Below are 24,714 nucleotides of genomic sequence, written 5' to 3'. Positions count from 1 at the left end.
GCAAAATACATAAATTTGAACATACCAGGCGATTATACAGCTTATGCGCAGTCTCTTGACTAGGTGCAGTCTGAAAACAACTATTTAATCTGTACTCCCTCCGTAAAGAATAGTGATCTAGACGCTCTTATATTTCTTAACAGAGGGGGTACCTCGCATCTTGCCTAAGCAAGCTAATAATAGTAACCTTCATCCTCTGTTATGCTCCTTATTTCCCTTGACTGTTCGTGGCTTCGTGCTGAAGCTGAATGGTGCTTTGGTTTGCAGTGGAGATGTTCAGCTAGGTTCAAGTGTAGTTAGGTTCATGCAGAGGATGTGTACCCTAGGCTCTTGCAGAGGTGATTCTTTTCATTGACAGTAACAACTATTTAGTCTGCACTGTTTTTATTGAGGATGAGTTGCTGCAGCCTTTTGTCTCGGAAATTTAGTATGAGCGTGTAAGCACAGTGCAATGCAGTACCTTGAGAAGCTTGTGCTTCATGCTTCGTTCCAGATGCCTATGCCTCCCATGGTAAACATGACCTAACACAGTACATAAATTCATCAGAACATATGCAAGCAATAGAAAGGGAAAAAAAATGCCGCGGTCAGAAGAGAAACAGTTGTTTTTTGCTGGTTGCAATCTTTACCAGATTTGCAAATTTTAGGATGCTTATTAAAACCCAAGGTGTTGTCTTCACAGTAGGAGGATGCTTCTTCGCTGCTTTGTCAGCGTGGACTGAATGTCACTGTCAGCCAGAGCACTTCTGTGCTCTTCCTAGCAGGGTTATGAATGTCACTGTCATCTTTATACAACACCTTCTCGTCTACTCTGGTTGTTTTCTTCTACGGGTTCTATGTAATAACCTCATGATTAGCAAAGTTACTTTGGAGCAAAAACAATCTCTAGAACGAAATAACAGTGGCAATGCATTCCGTTCCTTGTTTATGTAACATGCTGAATCTGAAACAAGAGCTGTATCATCACTACAATCTCCAAGAAACTTAAAAGGAAACCATATCCTCAAAAGAAGAAGGCCATAACAGAAAGTTCAACACACATCGAGTGAATTTATATGGGGACATAATCAACATATTACATACTGTGATATCAGCTTTGGCCGTCTTCAACCTGGATTCATTATATCATGTGTACCCTTTTTTCCTTCACAGCCATGCCAGCATTGAAGCCTGCCGCACATTTCATCGAGCAAGTGTGGGGCCAGGCTGCCGGTGCCATGTCAGAAGGTCACATCCTGGAGTGAGCATGAGGCACGCCCAGGCTATGTGTGCTCTCGATGAAGAACCAGTAGTGGCATACATATAAATCGACAGCTTCCTTCGATGTAAGGATTTAAGGATATATATTGAACTGTCCAATCAACAAAACAAACACATATTGGTAGTTCTGCCATACTTTGCTACAATGCTTGCCTTTATTTCTTCCACTCGACATTACTACAACTTTAAAATTTGCTGAAATTAACAAAGATTATTAGCATCGACTGTGAGTTATAATTACACTGAATATGCAGCACCAGGTTGCGCCGTTATAGCTGCAAGCAGTCTTGGCATCGGGGGCACATCAATTTCCTGCAGACCCTCGAGAACCCGGACCACTTCACCCATCGTCGGCCGATCAAACTCATTATCTTGAATGCACCAACATGCAACTTTGCAAACCCTTTCAGCCTCTTCCAAATTGAAGTCACCATGCAACCGTGGATCCACCAAACTCTTCACATCTCCCCCATGAAGCTTGTTGATGGCTTGCACAGGGAAATATTCAGCGTGGTAACTGGTGCTGCTGCTACTGTTGTGTGTTTCAGGTGAATTCCTGCTTCCGGATATGATCTCCATCAGTACCATGCCGAAGCCGTAAACATCAATTTTTGGTGTAATAGCAACTCCGGTAAGCCACTCTGGAGCAAGATAACCTTTGGTTCCTCTGAATGTGGTCAGAATTCGGCTAAAATCCCTTCCAACAAACGCTGCCAATCCAAAGTCTGCAACTTTGGGAGCAAAGGATGCGTCCACAAGTATGTTTTCTGGCTTAACATCACAGTGTATGATGCATTCGCGGCAACTCTGATGCAAGTAGGACAACCCTCTGGCAACTCCTAGGGTTATCTGATATCTGGTGTTCCAGTTTAGGACAGCAGCATCAGCATTATTGCTCTTCTTAAATAGATGACTATCAAGAGACCCATTGAACATGTGCTCGTACACAAGTAATCTGTGATGACCTTCGCAGCAGAAACCAATCAATTTGACTAGGTTGATATGTTGGATCAGTCCAATTGAGCTCACCTCAGCTCTGAATTGCTTCTCCCCTTGATTGGCACCATCAAGCTTTTTCACCGCTACCGTAGTCTTTGAGTCACTTAATACTCCCTTGTATACAGAACCAAAACCACCTCCTCCCAGCTTTTCTGAGAAGTTTTTAGTGGCACGAACTAAGTCGGTGTATCTGAAGGCTATGATCCCAGCAGAACTACCTTCATTGCTGTACAAAGGCAAACCACACCACTTGAATCTGTTCCTCCAAATCAGTAACAACACCATGAGCATTAGTAACCCAAAACCAATAATGCTTGCAGCGGTAACAGCTCCAACGTTTGGTTTTCTTTTGTTCTTCATCAAACTTGGCGGCAAATCTTTGGCGGCAAGGCGGAGGTATAGAACATCTTCAGAAGTATTATCAATGCCATCGTTCCGATTTACACTAAGCAATTCCCCATGCCAGACAGAGCATCTGCTGTTGCTATAGGCATAAGCAGTGCAGGAGCAGGAACTGAGACAAGCTTCTTCACATTTGCTCTGTGTGGTAACAACGTCTATGCTTTGTGGGTTGTAGGGTAACGTAACATGAGCAATGGGGTTGAATATATCTGTTGAACTTGTCATGTTTTTGTTGTTACTGCTAGTGTTGCAGTGTAACGGTGTATTTCTGATGCACCCTCCTGTTCGATCATTAAACATCCAATCCCGCGGTGACTTCTGAGAGAAGCTCCCCATACAGTCACAGAATGGTTGTGCAGTGCCGTTGCATACTGTGAAAGCTCCACAGGTAGCGGCCGGAGTGCAGGCATCGGCGGGCTGGGCATATATGGTTTGCCAAGACTGGCTGGCTTGCGACCAAACATTCAGCTTTATCTGACCAGAGATGTCAAGTGAGACAAATGTGGAAGATGATTCATTTGGTGAGGTGTACATGTAGTACTCCTCTTGGTCGTTGTCAACATATGCTGGGTTAATCAAACCTTTGGTCCGTGGATCCATATCCAGAATGGACTTGAGTATTGGTATAAGCTTCAATGATGATGTTTTGGAGGATGCCCAATGCCAATACACTACAGAGGGGTTTAGGCGTTTGAGGACAACCGCCCCGCTGATGTCTAGTTCAACGCTGTACGAGCCGAGACCCGGATCAATGAGGCTCTTCTTTGAGACGCCCTTACGATTCAAACCAGTGATCTTGTTTCGGCCAACCTTGGCACCAGGAAGCACAATATCTGTTGGGTGATCGAAGCTCTGCCACAACGGTAGGTCCGATGATGATGGGCTCTCTGTGACTGTAAGGGCAAGGTTTCCACTGTTCAAGAGAACAGCAGCACTAGCAGTGGTGTTTATGCTCCTGGCCTGTGTCCTATTATTGACAATGCGAGTGGACCAAACTACGGAATCATTGTTTACAATGACAAGATTGCCATCGCTTGATATCTGGAGCTGTGTTTGGTTAAGGCTGGTGCCGGTGATGGGCTGATCCCTATTGGCAACCCACACAACAGTAAAAACTGGTAACTTGTTGAACCATATGCCAAGGTACCAGCTGGAGCCGGAGGTGTTCTGGGACTTACTGATGGTGCCTGCTGCTGGCTGGAAGAAGCCGAGTGCGAACTTGCCGTTCCCCGAGACGAGCTTGCTGCCGCCGACGGCGAGTGACTGGCCCGCCGTGAGGGTATCGCTTGCAGCTGCAGAGGAGGAGCACCAATGAGGAACGTGCAAGAGGAGAAGCCCGAGTGATAATATCCAGAGGAGAGACATGGAGAAGAGTGTGGATGTGCTCTGCTCTGCTATTCGGAGGAAGAAGCCGATGCATATATAGAATGGAAGAGGACCAGTAGTGTGATGTGAACAAGCAGATTGGCATGTTCAGCTGACTGACGGGGGTAGTCAAGATTGCTGACTAGGAAAGCACTAGCTATGCATCCACTTGGGCTGCCACTTGAGCTGGGTGCACACTTGCTTGGTGGTACCTGTACGCATAATATAAGGCAGCATTGCCAAAAACCATGTGGAATTCCAGTGAAGCTTCGACGAAGTGGCTGCATGGAGCCGCCCATGGACGACCATGGTCATGGTCAAGTCAATTATGAGGCTTCCACCAAGCTTCAGTGCGCAGGTACCATTCCATTCGAAGATGACCCTCATACCATGCTGCTTGTCGAATGCCAGCCAAAAAGCAATGGCCTGAATGATCATGTTATTAGCCTAAACAAGAAAGAACACCTCACTTAGTTGAGAGCTAAATTCGAATATAATCTATTTTTTTAAAATATTCTTTTTACTAACCAAGAACAGACAAATGTGTGTGTCAATGAACCTATTACAGATGAGAATTCAACGGATATCTTTTTTTTTCGAGAATACGCCAATAGCGTACCTTAACTTTATAGAAGGAAGAAAGTATAATTACAAGAACCTAGTGTGGGTGCGAACACCAACCGAGGTACACCAACACCTTACACCACTGGAGCAAATCGAAGACTCACTCTCTCACAAAAGGGTCTAAACCTCCTACTCCGAAATCTGCATCCCTCGAAGTCTTCACCTCGTCGAGGGCCATGTCTATTAGTTGCGCGGCCGATCTTTGTTGCGATTGTTTGTTGAAGACTCTCGCATTCCGCTGCTTCCAAATCAGCCAAGAAGTACTGGTAACGAAGGAATCAAATCCTCTTCTCACCTTACCAGAGAAGTGTCTCCTTTGCCCGAGCCACCAGTCTTGCAATGTGCCCACGTCCGGGGGGAGGCTAATGTTGATATGCAGCCTTCCCGCACATCCCTGCCACACTTCCCGCGCATATACGCATTGCCCAAAGATGTGGTCAACATTATCTTCTTCCTGCAAGCAAAGGTAGCACGGAGATGGCTCATCCTGCAGTCCATGACGCGCCCTTCTGTCAGAAGTCCATAGCCGGTGCTTGGTGGCCAACCATGCAAAGATCTTGCACTTCAGCGGTGCCCAACTCCTCCAAATGCAGCAGTCAGTGGGTGAGCGCTCAAGCCCCATGCATAATCTCTCATAGACGGATCTAGCCGTGTATTTTCCAGAGGGGTCCGCCGGCCAATGGAACTCGTCGCGCGCGTGCTCATCTCTAGGCACAGATGTGATCGCGAGGCATAGGTTGGCCACCTGCATGTGGGCCATGAACGATAGACCACCTTCCACGTCTTGTGCCCAAGCATTGTCAATTAGGGCCTGCTCCACCGTCCTCGTGTTCCTGGCGCGGTTGCACACCATGGGAGCGATCAAGGGCGCGATCTCGTCAACTTTGAATCCGTGCACCCATCGGTCCTTCCAAAATAGGGTACTCGCCCCATTACCCACGGTGATCTTGACCAGGCAGTCGAAGATCGATTGAACCTCTTTATCCTTAGGCATCCTAATCCCTTGCCACGGCCTCTTCGGATCAGTTCGCCACAGCCATTCCCATCTGACTCTGAGCGCGAGGGCCTGCAGATGGAGGTTTTTGATGCCCAACCCTCCATAGCAGGTCGGCCTGCAAATCGTGTCCCACGCAACCAAACATTGCCCGCCATTGATCTTCTCCTTCCCCGCCCAAAAAAAGGCCCGGATGCATTTGTCGATCTCCTCCAACACCCATCCGGGGGCGTTGAGAAGCAAAAGCTGATGGATCGGCCTTGCCGAGATCACGGACTTAGAGAGAATCAACCTGCCCGATCTCTGAATAAGTCCTCGCTGCCATGCCGGGACTATCTTCCTGACCTGGTCTAACATAGGCTGCCAATCCACTCTCTTCATCTTCCTAATTGCCAGAGAGATCCCCAAATAGCGGCAAGGGAAACTGCCCATAGCACAATGCATCAGGTCAGCAACTCTCCGCTTATCTTGCTCATCCCCGCAGATGATAATGGCCTCAGACTTGCCGAAGTTGATGCGCAATCCCGAGGCTTTGCCAAAGGCCGCAAGCATCTCACGTACCGCGAGCAGGTCCTGCGTGGACGGCCTTATGAAGAGCGCGACGTCGTCGGCGTAGATGGAAAGCCTCTGAACCGGCGAGATGCCTCTGAATGAGCTGATCACCCCGTTCTCCGTGGCCTTGCGAAGTAGGCATGTGAGGGCGTCCATTGCTATGACGAAGAGCAGAGGAGAGGAAGGATCCCCTTGCCTTAGCCCCTTGGCATGGTAGACTGTGCGACCTGGCACACCGTTGACAATGATTCTCGTCGATGCCGTGGATAGCAAGGCCGTCACCCGGGACATCCAGGCTAGGCCAAATCCTTTGGCTCTTAGGATCTCGAAAAGGAAGGCCCAAGAGAGCGAGTCGAAGGCCCGTGATATATCCAGCTTCAGAAAGAGCACGCTTTGCTTCTGAGCATGTATCTTCCTAGCCACCAGCCTCACGAGGAGGAAATTGTCGTGTATACTTCTACCATTGATGAACGCGGATTGATTTGCAGCCACCATTTCATGCATTCTTCCACGGGCCCGGTTGGCCAAGACCTTAGAGAATAATTTGGAGAAGCTATGCAGGATACTGATCGGTCTGTAGTCGCCCACCTCCGCCGCATCAGCCCTCTTGGGGATAAGCATGTGTGCCTTGTTTAGCTTAGCGAAGCCTCTCAAGTCGCCGACGTAGAGCTTCAGCAAGGCTGCCATTATGTCCCCTTTGATTATGGGCCATGCTTTATGGTAGAAGGTACCAATAAAGCCGTCCGGCCCCGGCGCACGATCAGGGGGGATCTCTTTGATGACATTCCACACCTCCTCTTCCGTGAAGATTAGGTCAAGATCAGCAAGGTCGACCTGCTCCACCTCGAGAGCATTCGTATCAAGGGTGAACTCTCTTTGCGTAGCCATGCCAAGCAACCCATCGAAGGCCTCCGCAAAAACCTCTTCCTTCCTTTGTTGGTCCGTGGCAATTTCATCCCGATACCTAATGCTTGGGATGAAGTTCTTCGTTCTCCTACCATTGGCGATAGCTTGAAACAACTTGGTGTTGGTGTCTCCCTCTCTCAGCCACCTGATCCTTGATCTCTGCCTATCTATCATCCTCTCCAATGAAGCGAGTCCAAGCAGGGAGAGCTTAAGCGTTCTGTGGAGCCAGAGCTCTAAGGAAGATAGCGATCTCCCTTCCTGTACTTGATCAAATCTGAAGATCACCCAATTTGCCACGGCAATGAGCACCTTGATCTTACCAATCTTCTTTTGGCCCCAAGACTGTAGGTAGTTGCTAGCGTTCCTATATAGCTGATTCAGCCTCTTAAATGGATCCACGATATCCTCATCACAGACCCAAGCCTCCCGAACCGCTTGTTCAAAGCCATCCAGCTTCGTCCAAAACACTTCAAAGCGGAATCTTCTTTTGGGGGCAGACAGCGCACTTGTGGACAGATGCAATGGCGCGTGATCTGATATGTTTGAAGATAGAGCTTGGAGGAGGTGGTCCGGATGCGCCAGCTCCCATTCAATGGACACCAGTACCCTATCAATCTTCGTGAAAGTCGGCGCGTCTCTCTCATTCGTCCATGTGAACCTATGCCCATGCATATAAATCTCCTTGAGCTCGTGGTCATCCACGAAGCTTCTGAATCTAGCCATCATGCTCCTATTCAGATTAGTATTGCTTTTCTCACAAGCGCAGAGGATCATGTTGAAATCCCCTAACAGCATCCAAGGCCCCGGGCAGAGCGTTCTTCTGTTATAAAGCTCGAGCAGGAACTGGTTTTTGAGCTCGTCACCTTGTGGTCCATAGACCACCGATATCCACCATGTTGCCCCGTCCTTAAGGTGGATCATGCCGGTCAGGAAATTAGTATCGAAGGAGAGGCGATCCATCACTAGGACCGTGCTGTCCCATGCAATCAAAATGCCACCGCGCGTGTCGACCGCAGGTAAGTACGCGAAGCTGTCAAAGGACGGACCCAAACATTCCATAACTAAAAAGATGTCTACAACATCGAGTTTCGTCTCCTGGAGACATACCAACACTAGTAGAAAAAGGGTCAAACGTGAAGCACATTAGTGCCGGTTTGAATTAGAGCCGGCACTAATGTGTACATTAGTGCCGGTTCGTGGCGGCGATCAATAGTACCGGTTCGTGGCGAACCTTTAGTACCGGTTCATGCCACGAACCGGTACTAAAGAGGCTGTGTCAGCCTGCGGTCAGGCTGTGGCCCCACCATCACCATTTAGTGCCGGTTCGTACCACGAACCGGTACTAATGAGGTTATGGCAAGCTGTTTTTAGTCCCACCTCGCAAGAGAGAGGCAGTATGAGCGGTTTATAAGCCGTGAGTGCACAGACAATGACGAAGAGTTGCAATGCTCACCTACATGTTGATTAGCTTCAAGCCTTGCGGAATAGCATAGATTGCACTGAGCTATGTGCAGTGCAGTCTACACTATTCCGAATGGCTTGAAGCAAATTAACCAGCATTGCACCTCTTTTTTATTTTTAATAACTTATTTAAACTCCGGACTTCTTTTGTGTTCAGTATGCAGCATTTAAAGCGACGTCATCAATTTCCAACATGTTCTGACATCATTTGTTGTTTTTCGGTCATTTACCTAATTGTTTAGAGAGCTAAATGACCGTGAAATTGAAAATCACTACAAAATGAATCCTGAAAATGTTGAAACTTGGCATGGTATCATCATATCACCCGCATAGCATGCGCGAAAGAGTAGAGAGGGTCACGGCAAAAACTGGACGCACTTCGTGTACAAACTGGACAAACTCTTTCCGAGTATCAGGGTTTCGGACGAGAACTCATCTGTTACATGGCCACTTCAATGTTTTTTAAACTTATTTGAACTCCGGACTTCTTTTGTGTTCAGTATGCATCATTTAAAGCGACGTCATCAATTTCCAACATGTTCTGACATCATTTGTTGTTTTTCGGTCATTTACCTAATTGTTTAGAGAGCTAAATGACCGTGAAATTGAAAATCACTATAAAATGAATCCTGAAAATGTTGAAACTTGGCATGGTATCATCATATCACCCGCATAGCATGCGCGAAAGAGTAGAGAGGGTCACGGCAAAAACTGGACGCACTTCGTGTACAAACTGGACATACTCTTTCCGAGTATCAGGGTTTCGGACGAGAACTCATCTGTTACATGGCCACTTCAATGTTTTTTAAACTTATTTGAACTCCGGACTTTTTTTGTGTTCAGTATCCAGCATTTAAAGCGACGTCATCAATTTCCAACATGTTCTGACATCATTTGTTATTTTTCGGTCATTTACCTAATTGTTTAGAGAGCTAAATGACCGTGAAATTGAAAATCACTACAAAATGAATTCTAAAAATGTTGAAACTTGGCATGGTATCATCATATCACCCGCATAGCATGCGCGAAAGAGTAGAGAGGGTCACGGCAAAAACTGGACGCACTTCATGTACAAACTGGACATACTCTTTCCGAGTATCAGGGTTTCGGACGAGAACTCATCTGTTACATGGCCACTTCAATGTTTTTTAAACTTATTTGAACTCCGGACTTCTTTTGTGTTCAGTATCCAGCATTTAAAGCGATGTCATCAATTTCCAACATGTTCTGACATCATTTGTTGTTTTTTGGTCATTTACCTAATTGTTCAGTATGCAGCATTCAATTTCCAGAAGAAAATAAATAGAAGAAAATAAATAATGCTGAAAATAAAAAAACTATACAAAAAAATTACTCAAAAATAAATAGAAGAAAATAAATAATGCAGAAAAGAAAAACTATATAAAAACTACTCAAAATAAATAGAAGAAAATAAGTAATGCAGAAAAGAAAAAACTATATAAAAAATTTGTTGGCGCACTGCCCAGTGGGCCTGCCAGACCTAGGGTGTGCAAATGCAGGCCCAGAAGGGCCAGCAGACTCATAGGGCAGCGCGCCCTAATTAATTAGGCCCAGAAGCCTGGTATATAAAGGAGTTCGAAGAGGTAGCCGCGGCTGGGTTTATAAACCAGTGCGGCTGCCCTTCGCCGGGCGAGGTGGGACTAAACTTTGGGGTGGCAGCACAAGGCCTTTAGTACCGGTTGGTGGCTCCAAGACCACCCTTTAGTACCGGTTGGAATCACCAACCGGTACTAAAGGCCTGCTCTTCCCGCCTCTTTGCCTGGCCAAAGTAGGCCTTTAGTACCGGTTGGTGGCTCCAACCGGTACTAAAGGCTCACCCTATATATACAGCACTTACGAAATTTCAGTTACATCTCCCCACTTCTTTCGTCAACCTCTCGCGCGCCGCTCCCGTTGTCGCCGCCCGTCGCCCGTCGTCGTCGTCGTCCCCGCCGCCGCCCCGAACGCCGCGCGCCGCCGTCCATCGTCGTCCCGCGCCGCGGTCCCGTCGTCGTCCCGCGCCGCCGTTCGTACGTATCTCGCTCTCTCCTCGCGCGTACCCGGCCGCCGCGCCACGCGCCGTCCGTCCCCGCCGCCGCCCCGAACGCCGGCGCCCCGCCCCGTACGCCGGCGCCCCCGCTCGTACGTACGGGGCGGCGGCGTACGGGGCCGCACACACACACACGCACACACACACACATACACACATACGTACACACATATACGTATACACACACATACACACACACACATTTTTTTACTTATTTTCTGTTTTTTAGAAAAGTTAATTAGATGATCGAATGTTAGATTAATGTCGAATGTTAGATGAATTAGCTAGCTAGATAGAAAAATTATCGAACTAGATATTAGAACTAGTTAAATAATTAATATAACTAGTTTATTTTTAGTAAGAAAATTTAGGTATATGAGATTTGAACTAGTTCAATAATTAATATAACTAGTTTATTTTTAGTAAGAAAAATTTAGGTATCTGAGATTTGATGATCTAATTAAAATATTATTTGTTAATGAGTTTTTCTGTTTATTTAATTTTTTATATATTTTGAGTTTATATAAATGTTAGATTAATGTCGAATGTTAGATGAATTAGATAGAAAAGTTAAATATATAGTAATGTCAATTGAATATATAGTTAGATATATTAATGTCAAATGTTAGATGAATATATATTTGGCTAGATATAAGTGTTTAATGTTTCACATATATGAACATAGGAAATGTCATCTGACGACGAAAAAGATTTCATTATGTGCGAACACTGTGAAGACCAGCGCGGCCTGTGCGACCAAAATTTCCTTGTTGATGGTAGGCGCTTCAGCATCAAGCTGGATGAGACATTCGAAGTTGATACAGTAAGTCACTTTGTCAATTATTATTTGAATGCAAAACTTATGCTTCATTTGCTTCAACTTATAATTTTAAATTTTCACTATTCTACTAGCGCATCCCCTGCCATGCAAGAATGTTTGTCTTGGATAAGATAGGTTTTAGTGCTATAGATGATATGGAGGTAAAGAGAGTTTACTTGAAGACGGAGCATGGGTATACTTTCAACGTCAAATTATATAATGGAGACACACACACCCATTTTGAATGCAAAACTTGGCAAGCACTATGCAAGGCTTATGCATTTGAGCCTGATATGGTTATCACCTTTGATATTTGTCCGGAAGATGATATTGAAGGTAATATAGACATCTGGGTCGATGTGCAAACGCCCCCAGTTCTACCATTTGGTGAGTTTTTCTCAACCATGCATGCATATGTGTTTATGTCTTTGATACAGTTTATTCAAAAATAGTTGACAACTAATTTGTATTGTCAGCTTATTTTGGTTCAAGCAAACATGTCCGGCGCTTGGTAGACAGGACCTACTACTGCCCCGGGGCTCAACTAAACTGCGAGGAGATAAGTCATTATGTTTCATGGCTTGAGGATCTTAATACTGTCAAGACAATTTTTTTTCTAAACTTAGAAATGTTAGTACTCAAAACGTGCGACCAATGGTGATCGTATTGAATTACGGTCACATCTATAATCGAAAGATGGTAAGATTTTAAATATTTGTCCTTAATTAATGCATCTTTTGCATACATTATTTTTGAAGCTAAACTTTCATTGCTTAGTATATTAATTACTATATGATGTTCTTCAACAGGGACTTCCGATGACAGTTGTGCCTCAGTGGATCGAGACAAAAGGTCGCATGTCAATGGTTAGCTTACGACCAAGATTTCCTACATTGCACATGAGTGCATTCAGGATTTCTGAAAGCGAAAAATGCTTAATAGTGAAAGATTGGAGCAAAATTGTTAACGATCGTAGAGAAGTACTAGGGGGCAGCAAGGAGAAGCGCAATCCAAGATTAGGAGACAGATTCATCTGCATGCTCCAGTATGATGAATCAGGAGAGCTATACATGTTCTATGCTATTCTACCTGAGAGGGAGCAGCAGGATCAGTAGCTACTAGTTCATGCTCTTAATTAGTACTTGTCTCATGTCCGTGTCCTGAACTTCGATGTTGGTGATGATTATGTTGAACTTGATGATATCTTTGCTTCTGTTACAAAGTGAATGTTTCCTCTTTAAGCTAGCCAGCGTTGATGATGATTAGATAGCTAGCGGTAATGACTATGATGATTAAATAGTGGTAATTAGACGACTATGATGATTTTTAGCTAGCTAGAGTTTATTTATTTATTAATATGCGATGATGATGATGATGATGATGATGATGACGACTACAACTCATTATAACGTAAAACAATCCTAAATTAAATTGATAACACAAATTTAATTGAAAAATACAAAATAAAACAAAAACCCACAACCATTTAGTACCGGTTGGTGTTACCAACCGGTACTAAAGGGCTCCCGGCCCCCGAAGCTGGCTCGTGCCACGTGGTTTCCCTTTAGCACCGGTTCGTGCTGAACCGGTACTAAAGGGGGGGGGGCCTTTAGTGCCGAAACATTAGTGCCGGTTCCTAAACCAGCACTAAAGGGCCTTACGAACCGGTGCTATTGCCCGGTTCTGCACTAGTGCAAGTTAACCCTAACCGACTCCACAAAGCTCAAAAAGGCCAAAAAAAGCGAACAGGAAGACATTGTTCCACATGACCACATGCACCCGCTATGAATAGTAATTCGAAAAAAAATAGCATACATGGTCAACCATTCTACTCGCGTCGGAAGTTTCACAAAGAAATGACACCCATGCCATTCTGGGGCAAAATGACAAAATGAACGCTATATTCGAAAACAAGAAAGAATACCTCACTTAGTTGAGGGCTAAATTCGAATATAATCTAATTTTTAAAAAATATCATTTTTACTAACCAAGCAACAGTCACAAATGTGTGTGTCAATGAACCAATTGCACATGCGAATTCAACGGGTATCAACACAAAAGGACAACAAAAGCAGACAGAAATTTTTGGGACATTGTTCCACATGAACACGGTATGAATAGTAATTCAAAAAAAAAATTAGCATACATGGTCGACCATTCTACTCGCGTCTGAAGTTTCACAAAGAAATGACACCCATGCCATTCTGGGGCAAAATGACAAAATCAACGCTATATTCGAAAACACTATTTGAAAGAATAGAAGGTCTTATTGTATTTTCTTCACTACGGAATACCCTAGTGCCATTCCTACACGAAAATTCATATGCGAGTAGAATGGTAGACCAAGTTTGATATCCCAAAATTTCAGAATTTTTCTATTTTTTCTAGATATTTTTTCGAATTTACCATTCATGTGAGTGCGCGTGGAACCATGTCCACCTGTGTATTTTCGAACAAAAGCTCCCAACAAAAGTGTGACAACTGACAGATATACAACAAATGCTGTAAGCTAAAGTTGTCAGCTTAAAGGTTAAAACACATAAGAGAGAACCATAAATGAACACAAATTAACTGAAAGAGACGGTGGCTAGAAGCGCCAATATCGGAGTACCAGGCTCACCTCTTCAGGACACTGACAGAAATCCATCTTGTGCCTACACAAGCTATGGGAATGTCACTCAGAGTGCTCACTGGACCAAGGTCTTCTCGTTCGACAAAAGGCCAGTGAACTGATTTCCCCAATCTCTCTCATAAGTTCAACCACACGCTGTTCCAAAGGCATTCAGTTCTCCGCAATAACCCATCACAATGTCGTGTAAATTGGAATGGTTACCTGCAGAGTGTAAGACAAGCAGCTAAGAACCTAACACATGTGAAGCTTTTTCTTTGTAGCATTTCCAAGTTCAGGACAAAGGAAATACATCACACATCAAATGTGTCTGAAAGAATAGGATGGCCCGACTTCTATATTGGCAGCAATTTTAATAACCAAACTTTTTTTAGAATGAAAAGCAAAAATCAACAGTCTGGTGTAGAACAACACAAAATGTACTCCGATTGTGAAGAAATTGGTTCTACCCTGCCTAGATTGAGGAAACTTGAATTTCGAGCTCTAGTGTACTACTCCCTCCGTTCTGAATTACTCGTCGCAGAAATGGATGTATCTAGATGTATTTTAGTTCTAAATACATCCCTTTCTGCGACGAGTAATTTGGAACAGAGGGAATAGTTCATAACAAGTCAAGACTGTTTGCAAGAGTTGGACCTGCAGCTTGTAGAACGGGATCAGGAAGACCGCCGCCGCCGTGAACCGGCAAGGAAGTGAATAGATCCCGTGTGAAGACGGAGATTCTCCAGCCGACCGCACCCGGGGCCGCCCTCTCTTCCCCTCGCCAGCCTCCCCATTGCTTTGCCGGCCCGCAAGCCTGCGTGCGCACCACCTGCCGCGCCATCGCCCCAACCTACACATCGCCACCGCCCGCGGTCGCGTCCCTCCCTCACACTTTCTCTCCCCGCATGTTTCAGGCTGTCGACGCCGCCGGCCACCGTGGCAGAAGGTGAGGGGTGAGGTGGGGTGCGGCGGCCGTCAGAGAAAGAGGGGCAGACTGAGTTCACAGTGGTAGGGAATTTTTACTGATTGGTTAACAGCCGTTGGATGGGAGGTAGATGCACTGAATTAAATTAAATAAAATTCGTGTAATTATGTGCAAACGCCCTATGATAATTACAACCTCTAACTTAATATAAGACATTTTTTGACACGATTTCAATTGTGATTACGATTCATTTGATAACCTTATTAGTTCCTGAACTTGGATGATTACGTGATTCGTCGAAAAAGGAATAATAGTTACATTTAGAAGATGCTTTAATCAGGAGCTTATGAATCTTTGGTATGAGCTCCTGGAGATTGCTAAATATATCTTGTACACTGATGTGGATGACTCCCTGGTCTAGAATATGAATTCCAAAGAAGTATACACAATCAAATCCTTTTACAAATTTGTTAATTTCAGGGGGTGTTGCCAGTTAGTACCTCGCCATTTGGGCTGTTAAGATCCCACCTAGGATTCAATTTTTCCTTTGGCTTCTAGCTAATAATAAACTGCTTACGGGAGATAACCTGGGCAAAAGGCAGGTTGTACCTTATGCAACATGTGTCTTCTGCTCTGAGCTGGAGTCTTGCTACCATTTTATTTTTTGGGTGTGTCATTGTTGTGGAATTCTGGAAAGCTGTGTCTAGGCTAACTGGATATGAAGGGGGCATTAATATGATGTCTTTCTCTTCCTGTTGGTCTGGAGGAAATAGATTTGCCGCGATTAATATTATTAACGCAGCTGGTCTGTGGGCTATCTGGAAAATCCGAAATGACATGGTTTTCAATTTTGTTGCTTGGCCTGGGATGCAGGCTATATGGAGGAAAATTGCATCAAATTTGTCCATGTGGGGATGCCTATCCTTAGGTCATGCAAAGGAAAAACTGGAGGAGTGGTTAAGGGAAATAGAGCAACTGGCAAGAAGCGCTCCCCTTCTGATGTGGCCAGATCCTAGCTGAAGTGGGGAGGCGCCCTCTCAAGCTCATCCAGAAGCTCGAAAAAACAAAAGTCTTTGAGGCGAAAAGCCGCCGTTTTATTGTTATAGTTGTGGGTGCTAAATGGAATCATTAGGCTATGAGAGCCACCATGTTTGTTGTCTTTAAAAATTACTCTGTCAGGGCAAGTTTGTGTCTTTTTTAGCGCTTGTTTGGTGCTTTTGGCTGAACCAGTGAGCTGTTGGCTTCCGCGTGCTACCTTTGTAATGAACAGATCTTTGCTTCGTTCTGAGTAATGGAGCAGGAGCTGTGGCCCTTTTCCTCTAAAAAAGTTAATTTTTTCTCTATAACAAGATTCTTAGTTTCTCTTTGGGCTTCTTCGGGACATTTTCCATTAAGTAATTTATATGAGTCATTGATCTTCTATGGCCTCTAGTAGATAGATAGAATATTTTCAGGAACAAGAAAATCAGAAGAATCTTTCTCTTTATTCACTATCATTCCGCGTCTTCGACTTCTATTAGATTATTTTCTTCTTTAGTGCAATAACTATAGTTTGATGTAAGAATTCATTTCTCAAAGTATTGAAAACCATGATGCCTTATAAAAGGTTACAGGGGATTACATTAGAACAAAGAAAAGTAATGCGAGTAAACCCATGGTTGGATGATGAGAAGGGCAGTGGTATCCCCAGTCCATCAAAGAAGTCCTGGACTTGACATTGGTGCTCGCATTTTTCTGAATTTATTTCAGGTCTTCTGACAATGGACGTTCACATCGACTATGAAGGCGTCTGTGACGACTTCATCAATCTCAAGATGATGTGCCGACTCAGTCTCCCGAGGTGCTCATAGCAGTAAGATTTGTGTGTGTGCGTTCATAGAGGTGAATGCATATGTGTATGTATGAGCGTATGCACATGCACTATCTTAAAAAATGCAAACAGAAGTAAACAGTTCTTCTGTATATAACAAATGGTACTCCTCCGAGCGGTCAAACAATAATACAAACTTATATAAGTTTGGCAAGTTATTTAGGTCGTCAATTTAACTAGCAAAACACATAAAACGCTTCTTTACTCTTTCCTCTTCTACATGAAAGTGTGTATTCTAAAAAAACAATTTAACTAGCAAAACATATGTAATATGTCATAAAAATATATATGTTTAGAAATTTTATTTGACGACGAATCTAAAAATATGTTTTGTTATGACGTACCAACATATTTTTGCTTATTTGGGAAGACCTAAAACCGTGCTCGACTTAGAGCATCTCCAACGTGCCCCAAAAAATGTTTGAATCAGGTCGTTTGCACACTTTTAAACCTCCAACGCGGATGCCCGCAAATGGTCAAACCAGTTCGGACGTCCAAAACCCCACAAGTCGGGGAAGTTCTGGGGAGTCTGGATATCCACCACGTTAGACTCCGGTCGGTCGTCCAACAACCCACCTACGGGCATTCACGACCGCGTGGCGACCGATAAATCTACTCTGGCTTTAAAGTTGGCCGACCTCCTCTATGCTAACCCTGTCCACGCACTGCTCCCCCACACCTCCACCAGCCGCTGCACACTACCACACCACCGGCCCTGGAGCGAGCGGACGCTGAGGGTGAGGCCTAGCGTATGGCGGCTGCGGGCTTTGCGTCCTTCACGCTTGTAGGGCGCAGTGTAGCATCGCATTTGTCGCCGACAGAAGATGGAGAGGAACGAGAAGGGTCTAGCAAAGGGGAGAGGTAGAGGTATATTTCTATGAATTTAAAACTTCTATTATGCAATTGTAGTGATTTTAATGACAATTTGATGTTGTGAATTGCACATTTGACAAGATATTTTGAAGTGCTTCGTATTGGCAGCAACTCGAATCCAAGAACCCGTGAAAGTGTCAATGTTTCGGCACATGCCACTCATCAAGATCAAGTGAATTTTGTGGAAATAGAGCATGGGAATTTTATGCCAACGAAACTAGTGAAAGAACAAACTACATATTCCATTGAAGCTATAGTGGAAGAGAATGTTGACGTTCATGGAGTTGAAATTATAAATTTTTTTAGTCTATATTACGTAAATGGTGACCCAGGACTTCACATTCCACTTGATAGATTTGCGTCAAAAATTAGAGACGATGTTAGATTTTTCTTATATCCAAATGGGTCCAAATCGATCAACTAGTCACAATTTCCCCTGAAATAGAGACAAAATATGCTTCTGGCCGAATGGTATAAGGACTTTGATTGGTTAGTATATTGTGTAAAAAATGACAAGGCTTATTGTTTTCGTTGTAATCTTTTTAAGCATGACTGAGTGGATAACAAATTTGGTCATGATATCTTCTTCAAATTGGGTTTTGACTGTTGGAAAATGCGGTCTCAACATTCCGTAAACATGTTGGTGGGCCTTGTAGCATCCAAAATATTTCAAAAACATCATGTGATCATCTTGAGAATCAAGGGGAAAGTATGAAAAGTGAAGTTACAACTTACAACAAAGATTCACTAGTCAAGTACAAAACTCATGTGGGTACATATTTGGGCATTGTAAGTTATCTAGCATTGTAAGACGAACCATTTCGTGGACACGATGAATCCACTTCTGCTTTGAACAAGGGGAATTGTTTAGATATGCTTGATTAGGTCAAAGAAAGAATTTATGAAGTGAAGGTTGCATTTGATGAGCTATGCCTAAGAATGCCAAAATGACTTCTGGACAATTGAAAAAATGATTTCTCCTCATTGTGCAAATGGTCATGGTTGTTAGGTACATGTTGAAGAAAAAATGTGCTTTTTTATTAATTATGTTCTATCTATAGTGTTTCAACTAAAAATATGGCTTCCTATAGGTATTAATTTGAGCATAAAAGGAGAGACTGTTGAAAGATTTTTAGGTGCTAAGCATGTCACGCACACAACATATTGCTAAACACGGTCTACTTGTTGCAAGACTACGATGGCAAGGGCATGATGGATCATCCAATATGAGAGGAGAGTTCAATAATCTGAGATGAGAACCCATATGCCTTCTATATCCAGAACATTGCCACCAACTGCAGTTAGTAGTTGTTTTGAGATGTTGCAAGGGTGTTGAGGATTTGTTTGAATATGTAACCATGATTGCCAATCTCATTACTTCATCTTGCAATAGGAAGGATAAATTGCTTGATAAGCAAAAACAAGTTCTTTTGGATAAGACTAAGAGAGGTGAGATGCCCACGGGAAGATGCATAAATCAAGAAACATCCTTAGTTAGACCTGGATATACAAGATGGGGCTCTCATTAGACAACCTTATCCCGCATAGAAATCAATGTGGGGTCCAGTGATAGAAGTTTTGGGCATTTTTTATGTGGACACCTTCTATGCTGCTATAGACTCCATCACCACAAAGTTTGATCATTGTGAATAAGCTTGCTCAACTCACAGACACTACAAAACAAAGACACATCCGTGACATTTTGGGCCGAACGAAATTTTTTCTGTCATACATATGACACTTCTATGACGATAATTGTGACAAAACCCGGTATCATCATAGATGTGGCGGGCTCCTACTTCTATGACAAAAAATCATGACGGAAAATGGGCTTTTCGTCCGGGGCGGGCCGGAGATGCAGCTGCATGACATTCTTTGGGCCGTCCATGACGGAAAAAACCATGGTAGAAGCGAGTGGGAGGAAAATTTCGGGGAGTTCCCAGTTACGGTGGGAGGTCGGGGGCCGAGCGATGCGCGTTTCTCTCGTACACGTATGCGCGTGTGTGCGAGGCGTTGGCTCTAACTGAACCCGAGCGAGGCGTTGGGCTCTAACTGAACCCGAGCGATTGCACTGCAAACTACGCGTTACTGAACCCGAGCGATCGATCGATGGCTGTTAACTAAACCTGATCGAGCGATTCCTTCGCTACCGCTGCTAACTGAAGCCGATCGATTGGATGAACAGTGAGTGTTGCGGGGGGTGGATGAACAGTGAGCGGTGGCGTTGCCTCTGGATGAACAGGACCCCGTGGTGTGGAGGGCTGGATGAATAGTAGACGGTGGAGGGGTGCCCGTGGAGGGGTGGTTGAACAGGACCACATGGTGTGGAGGGCTGGATGAACAGTAGACGGTGGAGGGGTGCTCATGGAGGGGTGGTTGAACAGTAGCCGGTGGAGTAGCGCGCGATGGAGGCTGGATGAACAGGAGCCCGTGGAGGCTGGAGGAGGTCGACGGTGGAGATGAACAGTATCCCGTGGTGTCCCGTTTTGCGGTACGCCACACCCCTCCTGATGAATAGGACCCCTGTTTCGACCGTAGGAGGTCTGTTTCATCCGTTTTATGGTACGCCACACCCCTCCCGATCAACAGGACCCCTGTTTCGACCGTAGGAGGTCCGTTTCATCTGTTTTGCGGTACGCCACACCCCTCCCGATCAACAGGACCCCCGTTTCGACCGTAGGAGGTCCGTTTCCTCCGTTTTGCGGTACGCCACACCCCTCCTGATCAACAGGACCCCGTTCCGAATGTAGGAGGTCCGTTTCCTCCGTTTTGCGGTACGCCAGGCCTCGTTTCCATCGCCTGTTCCGTCCAAGCCCTCCCGATGAACACGACCACGCATTCCGTTCTGACCCAGCCGGTTGGTTCCCACGCGTTCCGTTGCCTCTCGATGAACACGACGCATTCTGTTGCCTCCCCATGAATATGACGCATTCCATTGCCTCCCCATGAACACGACGCATTCCGTTGTCTCCCCATGAATACGACAACGACGCTGTTTCTCCGTTCCGACCCAGCCATGTACACGAGCCCTGGCCGTACGTATGCGCGAGTAGGCATTCGAGACCCCGCCCGTATGTACACATACGTGGCCGTATTTTCTTTCTTACACCCTAGCCGCTGTACGTACGTGTACATGCTACGTGCGCGCCTCTACTACGACACGTGCGCGCCTCTACATCCACCAGTATATATGTACGTACACATTCACGACCAGAATGACAACGCTACGTACGCTTCGACCAGGTGGGTCCCGACTGTCAGGCACTTCCTTGCGTGCGAAGATATAGCTGGTGGGTCCCAACAGTCAGGGGAAACGTTTTTTTCGCGAAATACGGTGGCCCGTCCGGTGGGTCCCCGCTGTGAGGTGGAGGAATAATTATTTTGCACGTAATAAGGAGGCACTTCCTTGCTGCGGCCGTGGACCCAGCTGTCAGCCTCTCCATGTACAGTCAACGTCTGATGGAAGCCGTTCCTTGACCACGTTGACCACGCCGCGCCGAGAGCACCAGGGCGGTGGACGACGGCGAGGCCTAGGAAGGGGACGACGCGGAGCCGGGGAAGACGCGACAGTGGATGCCCACGCATAGAGGAGTATGAGGATTCACTGGTTCGTTGCGGTGTGAGGCTGCCGTCACCACGGAATAACAAGGGGTGTGGGTGAGTAGAGGGATGGCCTGGCCAGCGGTGGGACTAGTAGGGGGCGGTGAGGCCATCGTCGCATCGCAGCTGGCCACTGGAGGCAGGAGCACGAGGCACGACCGGCGCTGGTTTGGGCGGCTGGAGCAAGAAGACCAAAGGTTGAAGAAGCACTATGGCCGTTGGATGGATATCGTACGGTCACTTGAGCTAGAATCATGCATATTGACTAAGTTGACAAAGCACTCCGTCCCCGTCAACCTACTAGGCCCACAAGTCAGCCTGCCACTATACTGGGTCCCAGCTAACAGGGGGAGTATTCATTTTTTTGTGCGTAATAAGGAGGCACTTCCTTGCATGCGAAGATATAGCTGGTGGGTCTGAGCTGTCAGCGGCGGTAACGTTTTTTTCATGAAATACAGAGGCCCTTTCGGTAGGTCCCTGATGTCAGGTGGAGGAATCATTATTCCGCACATAATAAGGAGGGATTTCCTTGCGTGCGGCCGTGGACCCAGCTGTTGGCCTCTCCATGTACAGTCCACTTCAGATGCATGTCGGTCGTTGACCACGTTGACCAGGCCGCGCCGAGAGCACCAGGGCGGTGGACGACGACGAGGCCTAGGAAGGGAACGACACGGAGGCAGGGAAGACTCCGGCAGTTGTTTCCCACAAGGAGGGGAGTACGACTATACGAGGGTTTACTGATTCGTTTGCCGTCATCGGAGAATAATAGTAGGTGTGGGTGAGTAGAGGGATGGCTAGGCCAGCGATGGGAGTACGGTGGGGTGGTGAGGCCTGCGCGGCAGCAGAGCCGGCCGCGGGGAGGAGGGAGCAGGCAGTCCCGCCGGCGCTTGTTTGAGCGGCTGGAGCAGGAAGAGCAGAGATTTAAGAAGCACGACGGTCGTTGGATGGCCATCCAACAGTCACTGCTTGTGCGTCAACCTTTTTTTAGGAAAGCCTCAAATCTGTGGATAACAGCATACAGCTCATCTGCCATTATTTCTAATAATTTACAGCGCATTTGCTAATTATTAAGGTTTTTTTGAGCCCATATTCTTTTTGTTAGCATTACAACCCATATTGTGGCCACGGTTAAAAAATTATACGAAAGTTTGCATATTTCGGTGCGGTCCGAACTGTTTTTAATCCTAAAATTTCGACTCACATTCAAACTGATTTTAAAAATAAATGTATATCAATGTAAAATCCAACAAATTCTCCACGCATAAAAATTAATGTAATTTAAAATCTTGAAATGAAAGAAAAGATATTTGAAACTAATTGCTGGTTTGATGTGTTTTAAAAATGTACAACCCATTTCTCATTACTGATGGGCCATTTTCTCGGCCAGCCGAATGAAAGCTCTCCTCGTCTTAAAAGATTTGCAGCCCAACAGGCCTGACAAAGCGACTTACTTGGCAAATCACAAAAAAACTGAGTTGTGGTCGTGGACCCAGCTGTCAGGCTCTCCACATACAGTACTCTTCCGATGGAATGTCGTTGACCACGTTGATCACGCCGCGCCGAGAGCACCAAGGCGGTGGACGACGGCGAGGCCTAGGAAGGGGACAACGCGGAGCCGGGGAAGACGCGGCAGTGGATGCCCACGCGGAGAGGAGTACGAGGATTCACTGGTTTGGCTGCGGTGTGAGGCTGCCGTCGCCGCAGGGCCTGGCTAACAGTGGGAGTAGTAGGGGGCGATGAGGCCTCAACGGCAGCACAGCCGGCCACTGGAGGCAGGAGCAGGCGGTCTCCCTGGCGCTGGTTTGGGCGGCTGGTGCAAGAAGAGTAGCGATTGAAGAAAGCGGCAGGACCATTCGATTCAAATCCAACGGTTACTGCTGCTAGAATCGTTTGTTGACTAAGTTGACAAGCCCTGCGTACGCGTCAACTTAGTAGGCCCACAGGTCAGCCTCCCAACCGGTGCGCCCTAGATGTCAGTGGGAGGAATCATTTTTTTCGCGTAATAAGGAGGCAGTTGATTGCGTGCGGCCAGGCCAACGGAGGGAGTAGGGTGGGTCAGGGAAGCCTGCGCGGCATCACAGCGGGCCACAAGAGGAGGGAGCAGGCAGTCCCGCCGGTGCTAGTTTAGGCGGCTGGAGCAGGAAGATCAGAGATTGAAGAAGCACGTCGGCCGTTGGATGGACATCCAACAGTCACTGCTGCTAGAATCGTGTGTTCACTGACAAAGCCTTGCGTAAACAAGTCAGCCTCGAAATCTGTGGCGTGTACAGCCCATTTGCTATTATTTTTATAATTTTTACTCATTTTCTAATTCATATGGAATTTATTGCAGCCCGTTTTCCATTTTTACAATTGCTGGCCATTTTCTGGTCAGTACCAGGGTCAAAAAATTAACTAAATATGTGAGAAATTTTGAAAATTCGCAAATTTTTGCCGGGGAATGAAATATTCTTAATCCAAAAATTAATAGCCATACTAAAACAAATTTAAAAATAAATTAGTACTGTGTCATGTTAAATCCAATGAAATACGTATAAGATATCAGTGAAGAACAAAAACAAAAAAAGAAACTTATATCCCATTTGCTATAATTTTTTTGGAATTTTCAACCCCTTTTGATATTACTTTTAACAGACATTGACCATACCCTTAAGCCAGGCCGGAATGCATCCCTCCTCGTCTTGAAAGATTTGCAGCCCAGTAATTTAGAGAAAACAAATAGGCCTAGCTTGGGTATTCTTAAAAAAGAAATATTGGGCTACCTATTTTCCCAAAGAACTGGTGCATGAGCATTTAGCTTTATTTATTTATTTACTTATTTATGTTTAGGGGACCATGAGCATGTACCTGGGCCGGATTCATGTGTGAGCCTCCCTTCCAGTTAATTATGGGCTTCTCTATTGGGCCTTCATTAGTGGGCTGCATGTTATTAACAAGTGGAAAATGTGTTCGGTACGAAAAATAGTATGCGCTACGTACGGTACGGGGCACTAAAAGATCGAACCATGCAACGACTTCCAAAACATTATGTTTGTCGTTCTAACAACATATTTATTCAACCAACAGATGAAATATACTACTGATTGTACATTGAAAACAGCAGCAGCAGCAACCATGGCTGGGGGTGCAACCGAAATAGTAAGCAGGCCAGAAGAGTGAAGACGCAGCTCTCTCTTCCAAACCAAACATCAGCCATCATTACAAAAGGGCTACCAAAAAAGAACAAGTGTATGCATCAAACTAAATAAAGATCCTACTACACCAAGTGTACGCATCTAACTAACTGGCTCAGTTAGACGTTACTATTTATTAAGCTATGGAGATTGGCAGACGGCTTGAACCAGATGGGTGCCTGACGGGGGAAACTCCAGCCAGCAGGTCGAAGTCTGATACTTGCGACCC

The 24,714-nt window shown here is 45.5% G+C and overlaps 1 protein-coding gene across 1 annotated transcript; it reads right to left on the bottom strand.

Moving 5' to 3' along the window:
* Positions 1-1,025: 1,025 nt before the first annotated feature.
* Positions 1,026-4,070, bottom strand: LOC125539985 (G-type lectin S-receptor-like serine/threonine-protein kinase At2g19130). Its single transcript, XM_048703542.1, has one exon. It carries the CDS (start codon positions 4,024-4,026, stop codon positions 1,498-1,500), a length of 2,529 nt encoding a protein of 842 aa, XP_048559499.1. The 5' UTR covers positions 4,027-4,070; the 3' UTR covers positions 1,026-1,497.
* Between the last annotated feature and the right edge of the window lie 20,644 nt (positions 4,071-24,714).

This window comes from Triticum urartu, chromosome 2, assembly GCF_003073215.2.
Source record: "Triticum urartu cultivar G1812 chromosome 2, Tu2.1, whole genome shotgun sequence".
In the NCBI taxonomy this organism is placed as follows: domain Eukaryota; kingdom Viridiplantae; phylum Streptophyta; class Magnoliopsida; order Poales; family Poaceae; genus Triticum; species Triticum urartu.
Note: the sequence above shows the minus strand (reverse complement) of the source record. Positions and strands in the feature narration are given on the sequence as shown.